Source organism: Echinops telfairi, unplaced genomic scaffold, assembly GCF_000313985.2.
Source record: "Echinops telfairi isolate 266 unplaced genomic scaffold, ASM31398v2 ScPeMD7_7469;HRSCAF=8507_0, whole genome shotgun sequence".
Lineage (NCBI taxonomy): Eukaryota > Metazoa > Chordata > Mammalia > Afrosoricida > Tenrecidae > Echinops > Echinops telfairi.
Window position 1 is genome coordinate 48,515,468 of NW_022111372.1, and position 14,603 is coordinate 48,530,070.

The 14,603-nt window shown below is 49.3% G+C and overlaps 1 protein-coding gene across 2 annotated transcripts; it reads right to left on the reverse strand.

Annotated features, from left to right (window-relative positions):
* Positions 1 to 2,293: 2,293 nt before the first annotated feature.
* On the reverse strand, positions 2,294 to 14,370 carry TRIM7 (tripartite motif containing 7). 2 transcript variants are annotated; one of them, XM_004696833.2, is made up of 6 exons: positions 14,278 to 14,370; positions 9,146 to 9,376; positions 8,430 to 8,452; positions 7,997 to 8,112; positions 7,703 to 7,738; positions 2,294 to 3,825 (listed from the first exon to the last, which is right to left on the reverse strand). In XM_004696833.2, the coding sequence occupies exons 2-6, from the start codon at positions 9,368 to 9,370 to the stop codon at positions 3,314 to 3,316; spliced, it is 912 nt and encodes a 303-aa protein (XP_004696890.1). In that variant the 5' UTR covers positions 9,371 to 9,376; positions 14,278 to 14,370; the 3' UTR covers positions 2,294 to 3,313. The 2 variants fall into 2 exon arrangements, with proteins under 2 accessions (XP_004696890.1, XP_045140490.1); XM_045284555.1 differs by having other exon boundaries at positions 2,294 to 3,771; positions 14,278 to 14,361.
* Between the last annotated feature and the right edge of the window lie 233 nt (positions 14,371 to 14,603).

A 14,603-nucleotide genomic window follows, 5' to 3' on the forward strand; every position in this document is an offset into this window, starting at 1 on the left:
CTCGGCATTAGGACATTGAGAACCACTGCTCTAGACACTGCTAAACCTTCCACGGCTACATCACTTTTTGCATGTCTGTCTCAGGGGATTTGCTTTACTCACATAATCTTAGCCATAGCTCTGGCCATGGCAAGCTCCTGGTTCAGTACATGCCAGAGGATCCATCCAGAATTGCAGGGCATGGCTAATGTCACCTATCATCACTAGGCTCCTGCCCCTTGCCTGACTCCCATGCATGGCAGAGCTGCAATGTGACGAGTTTGACTGTGGGAAGCTACATCCATGAATTGGTGAAGGCTGCATCCGGTTGCTTCCTTGCCAGGTGGTAAATCCTGGGAGAAGCTGTGGACCTATTTTGCATGTCAGGTTATGAAGGATGGGGTGACGGCTGGGCACACTGCAAGGGGATGAGGGACACCCCTGGTCAGGGCAGTGCCTCTAATAGACAGAGCAGTGAGGACTACTCCAGGACACTAGAAGGAGTGTTGACTGGGCCAAGACAGAATTGGGGCTTGTGTCTCAGGCAGAGTCCAGAGCTCAGGGCTGTGAGCTAACAATTAGCGAAATAGGGGTGGGGGCAGTAGACCTGTTCTGAGAGCAACCCTAATCCTGTAAAGGTGGGATCTGGGGTGGGTGGGACTGTGATGGAGCAGAGGCAGCTGCTTGGGAACAAATTGAGAAGGTGGTTAGGAGGATCTGAAAGTGGGAGTAGGGTGTGTGCTGGACAGAGCCTGGGGCAGGTCCTGTGGCTCCTAGCCCTGCGTGGCACCTTTGGGAGAATTAAGAAAAGGTAACCTTCGGACTCACCTTGAATCATGGAGAACTGGCACATCACAACTCCCAAAAGGCTCACAGTAGGGGGAGAGTGAAGGCAGGGTGAGGGGCAAGGGTCTCACCTTGACTAAAGACAGGTGACAGCTGTAGGTGGTAGACTAGACTTGGTCCCAGGCGGTCAGCCTGCCCTAGAGCCCTTGCAAAGCCAGGAGACTGAGGTCAGTGGACAGGCGGAGGTGTTCCCCAGTCTGGAGACAGAGTCCTGCGAATATGGGGTTACAGAGGCCTGAGTTTTTGGTGGCTCTTCTGGATCACGTGTCTGGGATTAAGGGGTGGAGTCTGAAGGGCCCAAATTAAGCCTGTCATTGTTCTCAGAGAACTTGATTTCACCGGGGCCCCAAGGATGGGCAAGGAAAATGCATACACACATACTCGCACAAGGCACTTTGCCGTCAAAATGGTCAGCAGGGACCACGAGAGAACATCTTTTCCCTTCCATGTGGAGTTAAAATTGTTAAATCTTTGAAGTACAGGTATTGCTATCAGAACCGTTGGTGAAGCTCTTCAGATATGGGTAGGTGAAAAGACCCACAATCACAAAAAGCTGAAAATGTATGAAGGCTTCAAGTTGGTGGGAAAATTCCATGATCTTTTTTCACTCTTTGTCCCCAAACCTTCGAACCCCCTCACTCATACATCCATACCCAGTACTATACCTGGCCCGCCACACATTCTTCTGTGAGCTGCATTAAGTGTTTCACTCTTAATAATTACTACTATGTGAAACCAGCCCTGGGGACACCGTGGTCATGAGTTTGGCTGTTATCCACAAGGTCAGCAGTGCAAAATCCCCAGCCAATGGGTGTCAAGAGTTAGGTCTGGAAACCCACAGAGACAGTTCTACCCTGCCCTACGGCGCAACTGAGTTGAGTCGATGGGACAGTTCTACCCTGGCAGTGAGAATGTGTGACATGTGAGAAAGGGCTGCTCTCAGGAGAAAGAGGCTTTCTACTCTCAGAAACTCTGAATAGGGTCATGGCGCCTGGAGTCTGTTGTTTTTTTTTAACTATATACTTCAGCACAATTGTTATATGAGATAAAGGATTATTGAGGTACTTATTCAAAACCACACTGTCAGTCCAAACAGCTGTCTCCCTCTGATGGTCACCAGGTGGTTTAAGTAGAAACTGCACGTTGGAAATGGGTTTTCCGTGTGGAGACCGGTGGTATTCCAAGGCGTGGATGGGCTGCAGTGTTCTAGAGTTCCTCTTCCTGCATGAAAAGCGCTCAGGATTTACGAGCGCCCTTCAGCTTGGAGAATGCTGGTGGAGGCTGCACTCCTTAACGGTCCTGACGCCAGCCCTTAGGACACAGGGTTCTGATTGCCTGGTGCAAGGCGAACAAGCATGCACGCATTCACACACGCACACATGCTCCCTCCCTCCGTCGGCCAGAAACCCTTGCTCATACTTGTGTTTTGGCATTCACACCAGGAGACGGGAGAATGAGTCAGCAACCCTAGAGCTCAGCTCACTCTGTATTTCCATCGTCCCAGCCCCTGGCCCTAAGGAACACGAGACAAGGAACTACCCCACCTTCCAGAAGCCCCACCATCACATCACACAGCCAGACAATGAGGCTGCTCAACGGAAGGCCACCAGGGCACAGTCTGAGCAGATGCTGCCGCAAGCTCCTGCACTATTAACACGCATCTGGCAGGTCCCAGAAAGGATGTGTCAGGGGCAGCTTTGTGCTAGTGCATCTCTATGCTGTGCTAACTGCGTCTGGGAAATTACAAACGCCAACTTGCCTAGCAAACTTTCAGAACTTTTCATCTCCTTTCCCGAGGGAGCCTGCTCTTTGGTCCTGGAAGATGGGGCGTCTGAAAGCACACAGGATAGCTGTTGTGGTCAAGAATGTATGTATGGTGCTGGACCCTGACTGAGGGGTACTGGGGGGTAGCCATGCCTGCATGTTGTTGCCCTGAGGTTTTCTGGAGTGGGCTCTTCCTCACACACGCGTCCAAGGTCTCCTTTCAGTTCTAGTCTGGACAGGCCTCTGAGCTGAGAGTCAGGGTCCCTCCCTGAATAGAAATGGCCTCTGAAGGTTTCATGGCTTCTGAAGGGAGAGCTACTCGAAGCAATCATGCATCTAGGTGGCACACACCCAAGCCTACCCTTCGTGCACCACAGGCCCAGAGCTGCTGATGCCTCACCGGATGGCCAAAAAGAACGCACAGGCCAGGAAGCGCCCTTATCCACCTTGTTCAACACCCAAAGGGATGTGCACGAGCTGGACTTCCGTCCTCATCTGCCTCCACTTCCTTGGGCTCAAACCCACAAACTGCCAACAGGGAGGGGAAAGGTCCTGCTCATCTCTTGTTCTGTTTAATTGACCACAGAGTCCTTGTACTCAGTCACCCTCTCATGTTTCTCAGGGTGTGTTCCCAGGAGCCCCTGCGGGGCAGGGGGTGGAGGAGGATAAAGCCAGTTCAAAACTGGCTGAGGTTGGGGTGGGGCGGGGTGCTGGGCCACGCCCTTCAAGGCCAGATTCGCAAGTAAGTGCCCGTCGAACAGACGGAGAACAGGGGGAACACAGGTTCAAGAAAGTTGACGCGGAAGGTGTAGATGTGGCGCATGTCCTCTGCAGCATAGAAGGACACGGCCCCCACTTCTAGGTCCAGGGCCACTCGCACACGGGACAGGTGCCCACAGCTAAGCGGCGTCCGTTCAGGGCTGGTCACAGCCCAGTACTGTCCATTGTTGAGCTGCAACGCCCAGACGCCCTCTTCAGGTTTGAAGGGCGTGAGCCCCTTGCGCCGCACACTCTCTCGGGCCACACCAAAGGCCCAGCCCTCCTTGGAGCCCACTTCCACTTCCCAGTGGTGGCGGCCGGAGGAAAAGCTGCAGGACGCTAGCACCCGAGTGTTGGTATCAAAGCGGCTCGGGTGATCAGGCACGTCCTGGGCCCTCTGTCCAAGGCGTACGCTCTTAAGATCTAGAGAGAGGATGAGGCGAGGGTTGGCTGTGTCTGGATCCAAGGTCAGTGCCACTGCAGGGCGGAGAGAGAGATGAGAGGTGAGAGACGTCCCCACGCAGGTCTCTGGCATAGCCCCCCTTTTCTTTGTAAACCCTTCAGCTAGGAAGCCTCCTGCCCACACCCAATAAGTCCTCTGCTCTCTCCCTCCCCACCCTGCCCTCACGGGTGTTCTGACTCCTAGGAGCCCTGCTGGACAGAGAACTGGGCCATAGCATGTCTTCCTGGAAGCAGACAGTCTCATCTTTCCCCCCCAGAGCAGCTGGTGGATTTGAACCACAGACCTTCAGGACAGCAGCCCAACAATGAACCCATTGTACCAGCAGGGCTCCTTCCTGCCTTCCAAGTACAGTTAAGGTCCCCCCACCCCTTAACATGTATGTGTTGAAATCAAACAAATATAATGTATGGACCTGATTGGATCCCATATTGACGTGGCTGTTAGGTGCCATCGAGTCGGTTCCGACTCATAGTGACCCTATGTACGACAGAACAAATAGTAAAAGTTACAATGTGGACACTTGTTTTTCACACTTGTTTTGTTCCAGGCCCTCGTGCGGGCACTGGCATCACCGGTGAGGACAAGACAGGCCAGATTCCCGGCCCTCCTGTAGCTTGCTTTCTAGCAGGGGGAGAGGGAGCACAGCCCAAGAAGAGCTTTTCTTTTCTTTTCCAGGCCTGTCCCAGGCGCTCTTTGGGACGCCGGTTCAGAATATTGCACTGGGTAGACGGCAACAGCTCTAGTGTCTTCGAGATGGTGTTCCACTGCATTTTCAGCTGACATAGTAACTTATCACCCTGGTTTTAAATATGAGAAGAATTCAGACTCACAAATTCCAGGAAAAGACAGAAAAGGTAAGAAATAATTTTAAAAGAATGAAGTATTAGGGACTTTCAAGGGAAGCTGTATATGGACCCATGGTGACTAGTTGGGTTACACACGAGCTACCAATCAGAAGGTCAGTGGTTCAAACCCACCAGTCACTCTGCAGCCTTTAAAAGACGTAAACATATGGAAACCCGAAGAGGCAATTCTTCTGTCTTAAAGGGTCACTATGAGTTAGAATCGGCTAGATGGCGCTGGATTTTCCTGTTTGGTGTGGGAGGCTGTGCAATCTCTACAGAGACTGCAGGTTGGATACTGCAAAGCCGGCACACTGCTTGAGCAGAGGGGAAAAGAAAAGGGGAAATCGGAAAGGCGCACGTGTGGAAGGGCTGAGGGCCATTCAGAGTGTCAAAAGACTTCATAACAATTTTCATAAATAGTTTGAAGCTCTAAATGTTTCTTCTTCAAACTATACACATTTCACAACACATATTAATCTATAGAAATTGACGAGTCTTTCATGTTAAATGCTTCAGAGGTGAGGGTGTTTCCCAGCTTCTTTGTAAGGTCTGACTTCGTTCAAGAGTTTCTGTGCACAGGTGGAGCGGCTGTGCCATCCTGTCATTAGAAACTAATTTTAATACAGCAGTTTGAATTCTGACTTACCCATTTTGAGTTTCAAAACATTTGAATCTCTATTTATTGTACCAATCTCATTACCAGTCAGTTGGTATGATTCATAGTGACCCTAGAGGGCACAGTGGGAGTTCTGAGGCTGTAAATCGTTTGGGGAGCAGGAAGTCTCGTTTTGCCTGGCAGAGCAGCTACTGGGCTCGAATCGCTGACCTTGTGGATAGTAGTCTAAGGCATTTCCCACTGCACTAGCAGGGCTCATTATTTAATGTCCAGTCACTCTTTCTTGTGGCCCCCTTTTAAGATAACACATTGGAACTGCCTCCTATTCAGTTCTTAATAAAGGTGAAGTGATATTTGGGAAAATTCCAAGTTCATGTAATTTGCACTGTTCAAATATATCTTTGGATCATCAAAGGACACCATGTAAAGTATAACTTGACCTAAATATTTAGTACCACACAAACTATTTTAAATAAAGCCTGTGTGTACTTCCTCTATCTCAGGCTAACACTACATTAACATATCCTGATTTTTTTCCTGAGTGAGCAGAGTGAATAGTAATATATGGCATATGTTCTATATCTCAAAAACTAGAGCTGATAGAGAAAAGGCAGCGCCATTTTTTGGAATCAGCTGGTCAAATATACCCAGAAACATCTAAGGCACCAAAATGTGTTGGCCAGTGATAAATGATAAGGACAGTAAGTAAGAGGAATTGCGCTATAGTTTGAACTCCATTGTTTGGGGGAGGACTCACTGACAAGGTACCATTTGATTCTAAAGAACTCCACACACTCTGGATCCATGGAGCTGAGAGGAACCCCTAAAACTATTTCCCTGAGATAATCTTCAGAACCCAAGCCCCAAACTCTCCAGGTATCTCCCGAAGTCTTTTTAAAACCAGTGGGTTGGCACAACTAGTTTTAAAAAGGTCTGCTTGGAACAGTGTGCTCTTTCAAGAACTATCTATATGGGATCCAAGTGCCAACAGCAACTCAAAAGATTAGACAGGACGCTTAGTGAGCAGTAAGTTTATGATAATGAGGAAGGAACAAGTCAGAAAAGAAAAAGGGATGTGACTGGTTGTCCACTGCAAAGAATGTAATTGATGTCACTGAAGTGTCTGTGTAGAAACGGTAGGGTTGGTGTATGCTTTGCACAGAAGAAATGTCTAAAAGAACAGTTGAGGAAAGACATAAAGGAGGTAAGGAAACCCAGGCTGCGGGGAAGCACACTGGCTAACCATAAAACCACATGGTCTCGCGCTGAAAGAGACCTACTGCCATGGACTGGATTCGAGGGGGTAGAACTGCTGTGTGGTTTCTCGAGGCTACAGTCGAGGAAACAGGGTGGCTAGTGGTTTGAACAGCCCAATACTTTCAGCAACCCAATATTTAACTCACTGTCCCACCAGCAGTCCGGGGTTATAGCTCTAACCTGAAACCAACCAATCCCTTGCCATCTTCGGACTCAGGGCCACACCACGTTTCATACAGTGGGATTTCCGCCCCGGGTTTTGTGGGCTAGTATCTGGACCGAAGCAGACCTTTCCTTCCTGGTGCCACGGGGAGCACGCAGCAGCACACCAGCCACCGCAGTACGACAGACTGACAGACAAGTGGTAGGACTTTTAAGTCAGAGGTCAAGAAACTCTAAAGAGCATGAATGTTTCTTAAGCACGAGCCATAGAATATATTTTACATTGTATTCCAAGATCTGCATACTTGGGTCAAAATTCTCAGAAAATACTTTTATGACATGTGATGCACTTTGATGGTTTCTACTTCATTAACAAAAAAATAAAGGTTGAAACATATGTCTGAGGGGGGAGTGTGTGCTTAGTGTATTCTGGGAATAGCAAGGAGGGTGTGTGGCTGTGCAGTAAGCGAGGGGGACAGAGTGGGGGTGAGGCCAGATTTTGAGGGCCGTGGTGAGGACTGTGGCCTTGTACATGATCTGACTTGGTTGGTTTAGATGTCGCCGAGGTAACCTCTGACTTAGCTCAGGCATCAGCACGGAGAGTGCGGGCCCACAGGCTTGGATGTCACTTCAGAGCGCTCTGAGAAAAGAACTGTCTTAGGCCTCCCTGTTTCTCCTGAGCCCTGCACACAAACCTCCGTTCACTGGAGCTGCCTCCAGTATGGGAGTGGGGAGCTCAGAGAGACTCCTCTAGGCAGCTGAGAAGCACGCCCAAGTCTCCATCTAATCCCGTATACCGGCCCACAGGCCCAGGGCCACCTGTGGGTGCCGGAAGTGCTGAGGCACGCAAGGATGTGAGGACAGGGAGCTGAGCGGGAGGGTTCGGAGGCAAGGCTGCCTTGACCACGACAGGAGCCAACTGAATACAAAGCCCAGGGACAGTCGCTGCAGGGAGTGGAGTCTCTGCTTCACCATGTCATCAGCACGCACTTCCACGACAGCCCTCCTTACCTTTCTCTTCTTTCTCCAACTCATCCCGAAGATCCTCTGAAGGGAAGAAACAAAGCAGGGGTGTGCGAACAATATCTATGTTTGGCAAAGATACCACCTTTTCCAATATTTATAACCCAAGTGACTCACTAATTCCCCAAATACCCCAGATTTGCCACTACCGTGTCTCAAAACCAATCTTGCCTTGACCAAGAAAGACAGAGTGCAGATCCCGGAACTGCCAAAACCACACCACCACCACCACCACCACCACCATTCATACAGGATGGCCAAGCGCCACACCCAGGCCCCTACCTTTGAATTTCTTGAGCAACCCCTTTAAAACAAAGGTCTTGAGGGAAACATTCCAGACTTTACTCTTCATCTCAGAGGAAACTGCAGTTGGTTTGGGGCCAGGCACATTGCTGCACCTGCAGGACAAGCACCCTAAGAAAGGCCCAGGGATGCCGTTCCCTCCCCCACTGGGGCCCCACAAATAGGTTGGCAAAGTCCTTTTGTTGTGAAGAGGTGGAAAAGGGAGAGGCCTGCCTCCTATCTGAACAGCCATGGTCAGGCAGGCAAACAATGGCCTAAGAGTGCCCCGAGGTAAGACACCTCTGTGTGTGTGTGTGTGTGTGTGTGTGTGTGTGTCTGGGGAGGCTAGCTGAGGGCTGGGAATGAAGAGAGAATTTAGCAGAAAGAAAGACGAAAAAGCCTAGAAGCTTCGGAAGCTGTTAGGCTCACTCACCTGCTCAGTGTGTTTTTGAACTCCTGGAAGGAAAGATGGAAGAAAACCAAGTCAGCATTGTGTAACTTGCATTCACCTTTAAAACAAAACTGGTCCTTGGGCTGGTCCGCCCTGTCCCACACCCCCCGGGGGCCTCTGGAGGCAACAGCACGCCACTATGGCTTTGCTCCTGCAGTGTCATCAAACCAGTGAGTCCCTTATCTCTGCCCACACGCTGCCACTGTTTGCTTTATTACAGAATCTTCACCTTCTGGGACATAGTGTTACCTCTGCCCTTGAAACCACAAGAGACAAATGACATCCTTATGCAGTGTTGGGGACTACTGTTCTTGACCCAGGACTGGCTTCTGGAATGAATTTAGTAGATTGTGATGACCAGTGTTTTGAAAAATGATGAAGCATAGAGAACATCAAATGTACATCACATGTAGTACAGGTAAAGATGACTTTCTGGGACTTTTGTCTCAAGCATATTTGTTTCAAGCTTTAAAAAGTTTGTGGAAAAATGTCATTCTATTCTAATTCCACTTTCCCACTAACGTTTTGAAATCCTGGAATAATAGTGTCAGGTCCGTTTTATCCCACCCTGGAGGGCTCTAGCCCCGGGAGAAGCAGGGCACCTCTCCTCAGTCCCCTTGGCCCTGGATTGTGTGGTTCCCCTCAAGAGATCAAGCCCAGGTCACGCTGCCTCTCCCCACTTGCCGAGCCAGACTCACCTGGAGAAAGTCAAGGTCGGGCTTGCAAGCCGTCTCCTGGATCTGGCTGCTCAGCTTGGAGAGCTGGGTGATCTCGCCCCCAAGCTGGGCCAGGTTCTCATTCTGCTTCTGTGCCACTTCTCGGGACAGCTCCTCCAGACGGCCTAGGAGCCGGCCCTCCTGCTCCACCAGGAAGGCTCTCAGGGCCTGGAACTCAGCCCCCACCTTTTCTCTCTCGGCTGCCATCTGTTTCTGTCCACAGAAGAGGAAAGGTTGGAGAGGCAAGGACACTTGGGCACTGAAACATGACATGTGAAAGGAGCCTCTGAGTGGTCCCACAGGGCAAGGTCCCATCTCCCTCAGTGCTGCATGGATCAAAGACACACCTACTCTAGTTGAAATATTCCCACTCGGTGCACTAACAGTCTCGGCATGCATCTCCTTGAACTTGGGAATTATCACATAATCTAGGAGAACTTGAGCGTATCCCCGGACTACCTAGGGGTGAAATTTACTCCTTTAAAAAGTAGGAGGAATAAATGAGTATAAGAGGCTAGCTACTATCAGGATTTAAAAGAAGGTAGCTTTTTAATTCCCCAAACATTTCCCCTTCAAATGTTTACTGTATGTTTTACTTCATTTAAAGGTGTGCCTTTAAAAAAAAAAAAAAACATTTATGAAGATACCACATGTTCAGAAAAGTAGAAAGAAGAAAGGTTTGGTGTAGTCAATTTCTTAGGATGGCTAGTCTGGTCATAATCTCTATGAACCTCCACCAAATGATTGGGTGGGACTATGCAAATAAGGTGCTGTGGCCCACCAAACGGATTGGATAACTTCCTAATAATGCAAATAAGATGCAAGGTATCTTTGTGGTGATGGGATCATGTAAATAAAGTGCATGGAACCCTGACAAGGGGATTGGTCAGTTTTGTCATCTGCTAGACTTCAAATGAGCCATCCCAGAGGTGGAAAGAGTAGGTAACCTCACCACCACCTGGAAAAGATGGGAGCAGGCCCTGTCCTTTGGACCAAAGACCCCTGTGCTGGACCCTTCTGACCCAGGAGACAGAAAGATAGCACTGAAGATAGTAAGAAGCAGCAGTACAGAAATGATAGCAACAGAAGCAACAGAACCAGGGCACTGGTAGGAGGAGATGGTGTGGTGGGTTTCCCAGCCCAGAGAGCAAGAAAGCTGAGCACCTTCCAGCAGGCCCAGTGAGGGGCCTCCGGGCACTTGGGGGAGCTAGGCTCCCAGACTGAGATCCATGGCAGGGGAGATGTGTGTGGCTGGGGTTAAAGCACAAAGAGAAGGCAGTTACTTCGGGCAGGAGGCTTGCAGGTAGAGTGGGATGCCTCTGGGCAATTGTTAGTAGAGCTGGCCTCTGGGTACTTGTTGACGGAGCTAGAGAGCTTTATAACACTGGCCAAAGCAGGGCAGAACAGTGGACAGAGGGAGCCAACCTGGGCATCGCTGAAAAGAAGCTGTCCTGGTGGAAGAACTGTATCATGAGTTGTTTCTGATCCTCACTTGTAACCTGTAACGTCCCTAATAAACTAGATAATGACTTCCTAATAGAGAGTACTTTCTGTGATTTCTGAATGACCAGAGCAATGAACTATGGAACCCAGAAGAGGAGGAGGAAGTGCTGTGGAAGGGATGGATTTTTAAATCAGAATTGATTAAAAAAACAAAACTGGAGGGTGGAAGGAAGCATGTCTGACTTCCTCCTCACAGAAATCAGTGTCGGGCTGATGCCGATGGTGAATCTCCCCTCCATGAAGTCGGACCCCTCACCCCCACCCCGGACATCATTCTTCCTAAAGGGAAACACTGCTGGTACTCAGAGGTAACCGCACACCCAAAGTGACCCAGGTGAGAATATATTTGCCTGGAGGAGGGGAAAACTGCAAAGTTTAGAGCTAGTTATCACGTTTCCAGGGCACAGAGGCCTCCACAAGGTCACCCTCATTTGTAACTACTAACAACTACCCATACCTTTCTGCACCTCATCCCGAAGACACCAAACGCAGATCTAGGTGGTCCCCCAAATCACTCTTCGATTTAGTCATTCACCAGACAGACTCCCTGAAAGTTAGTCTACTTCTCCTCCCCACTCCCTCCTCACTGCCATTGAGGGGATGCCCGCTCATAGTGAGCCTGACGAACAGTAGAATTGTCCTGTGAGCTTACGAGACTGTAACTCTTTACCGGAGTAGAAAGGCCTGTCTTTCTCCTGCAGAGGCTCGGGGTTCCAAACTGCTGACCTTGCAGTTAGCACGGCAACGTGGAACCACCCTGCCGCCAGGGCTCCTCCTGCTACTCAGTCACAGAGTATCAGAGAGAACAGATATACATTTAAACCAGACACACACAAAGCTTCCATTGTCCTTTGCTTTGGAGTCAGAACACGTGACCTTCCAGGGACTGCTGCATGATAAGATGCATAAACTGTTGCCAAGCAGCGAAGTTCACCCCAGCTTGTGTCCAGAGTTTTGATTAGACTTTCATTATGTAGGGATGACTGACTGATTGCCCGTGTGGTTAAACACAGTGACCAGGTCAATTGATACTATGTGACCTGAGGTTCTCTCCTGTTTGGCCTTTCTGCCGTGGCCAGCACTGCACCCTAAGACCTGGCTCCAAAGACAGATATTCCTACCAGGTTTGGCATAGGTTACCCCCAGAAACTGCGGTCTCAGGTCAGATCTCTCTCTTTGGGCAAGGCCAAATTCTGTACTAACGATGCTGTTTGCAAGCTTTATATCCCATGAAGCCCTCACTTCAAAAGTGCATGGCAAAATGCATGATCGTTCATTTCTATTTGCCACCTACTTTTTAAAGCCACCTCATAGTATTTCCATTCGTACCACATGCCCTCCTTGGTTTTTAAACAGACTCGCACTCCTGATCCTTCCTTTATTCTTGACTTGAATCCACGTGACATACACATGATTTAAGAAGTAAATCTGAGGCCGGAGGAAACCTGCCCAGTAGCTAGTGAGAAGGACTTGGTCTGACCAGAACAACCTTAACGCCTCTTCCCTGGAAAATCTAGGTAAAAGAAAATGTGGCTGAAAGAGGAGGCAGTCGGGGAATCGCTTTAAGTCAGGACCTGTGGGGGCAAGCTCCACCGACTTCTTGCTAATGGCTTTGCCTTCCCTCCCTCATCCTGTCGGGAAAGCAAACGACAGCAACAAGTATTTGCGGAATACTTACATAACCCTGTGGCAAGGCCCGTTCTGGCAGCTGATCGAAATTAAGTCACACTCACTCAACCCTGACAGGGACCCGATGAGGTGAGTACCGTTACCATCTCTTCTGAAGATAAAAATGTATTGTGTGCTTATCCCGTTTTAATGAGGAGGAAATCGCGGTGGAGAGACATCTTGTGGATAAGTGGTAAGCCATTCTAACTCAGAGAGTCTACCCCCAGACTTTATACCTTTCAATTGCATCATATTGCCTCATCAGGAAATAATACATGTGAAATACATTGGCCCAAATAGTCTAAATCATAGTTTGTCAACACCAGCACTGCTGATACTTGGGAGTCACATAATTGTTTGTTGTGAGGGGCTGTACATTATACGGTGTGTAGCAATATCTACCTCAAAATGTCCATCCAGTGTGGACAACCAAAAATCTTCAGATATTGGCAAATGTCCCTGTGGTGCCAAACGACCCCTCGTTGAGAACCACTTTCCCGTACAGTAAGAACGTTTTCAATAATGGTTATACTCTATTTCTGTTGCTTCATGAAGCAGACATTTGGTAATTATAAACAACATGCGAGCCAGAAACAAAGGGAGACAAGTGGCTGGCAAGAGACGAGAAAAGTGGAAGGTGCTAAATAAGAGTCACAGGCAGGGAGGGGTCCAGAGTCTGAGAAGCTGCCAGCTGTAGGAATGCTCTCTGGGTCACAATAACCAGAAGACAAAACAATAAACCTCACTGCCATGGAGTCTTAATACTCAGTAGGGCCCGTAGACGCCTTCATATCTCTTTCCTGTGGAGGGGCTAGCCATTGTCAACTGTTGGCCCTGTGGCTAGCCACCCAACACTCAGCAGCGACAAGAACCAAAAAGAGACACAATTATTCTTTCTCCACGCCGAGGTCCGATGGAGGTCAGGAGGGGTGAGCCATTGCTCATGCGAGAAGTCAATGATCAGATAAGAAGAAAGAGTGTGACAGATGAACTTGTAAGTCAAGAAAGGACCATAAGACATCTCAACTCAAAGGTCTTTCCCTTCTGCCCTCCTCCCCCTGAGAAAGGGAGGAGCCCCAAGTCCCTCTTCTAGTTCCCAACAGGCCCTTGTGGGTCCTTTCATTATTTCAATTTTTTTTTAGCCTAAGAACTGAATTTGAGAGCTTACCATGGCTCCCCAAACCTCTGATATGCCCCAAGAGCTTTTCCCCTTAGCCTCAATTCCAAAGCATAAAAAAGTCGGAAAATGAAAAAAGAAAGTTTAACTTATCAGGTGGCAAAATGTGCCCTGAACTGACGTGACACTATTGATTTTACTTATGTTCCCTCCTAGTATCCATTTAAATTCCTCTGCAGAAATATCAGTGTGTTCAATCACAAGATGCTACCCCAGAGAATAAAAATACCCTCTGACCTGGCAATTCCTCCACTTGATACATTTCCCAAAGAAGTAGGAAACAGAGCTATGCACACCCCTTGCAGCAGGATTCACAATAGCAAGAAGATGGCAGCAACCAAAAATGCCCATCAGCGGCAGAATGGAGAAACATTGGCGCATGCACACAGTGGAATCCTACATACCATTAAAGAATAGGGAAGAGGCGGTGAAACACCTCGTGACACGATGGATTTGGAAGACTGAGTCAATTGAGTCACTCCCAAAATGACAAACAGTGTATGAAACCATGGTTCTAAAATGAAAACGGCAGATAAAGGGTCTTCATAGCAAAAGAAACAGACTGATGGTTGGGGGATTGGGGTTGGGGGCAGAGTAGGGGAGGGGAGGGAAGCAACAGACAGGAGGGTAGACCAGCGTCAGGTGAGGTCACATACTCTTCTACAAGAGGAAGAAAGCAGCTCCAAGCCACACCCTGGAGCAGCGTACCCACAGTCAGGGACGGCAGGTGTCCCTGCAGTTGTCTCCCACAGGCCCGGCCACTCACCAGGAGCTCCCTGCTTTCTTTCTCCTCGGTGGACCGGAACAACTCATGGTCCTCCAGCTCCTTCTTCAAGACTTTCAGTCTGGATTCCAGGAGCTCCTGTGTAATGGGGGAGGGGAGGTGTGGTGGGGAGAGGTTGCTGGAAACCCCGTGTGCACCTTCCGGGGAGACATCCAGCAGAAACGGAAGGCCTAGTTCATTGGGCAGGAGGCGGCCAGGAAGAGCCACCTGTGGACATCAGGATGGACGCAACAGGCACAGGCTGGGCACTGGGCTAGTGGATGGCTGCAGGGTGACTCCAGAGGCCCCAGAGTCTCACTTCCCCAAGA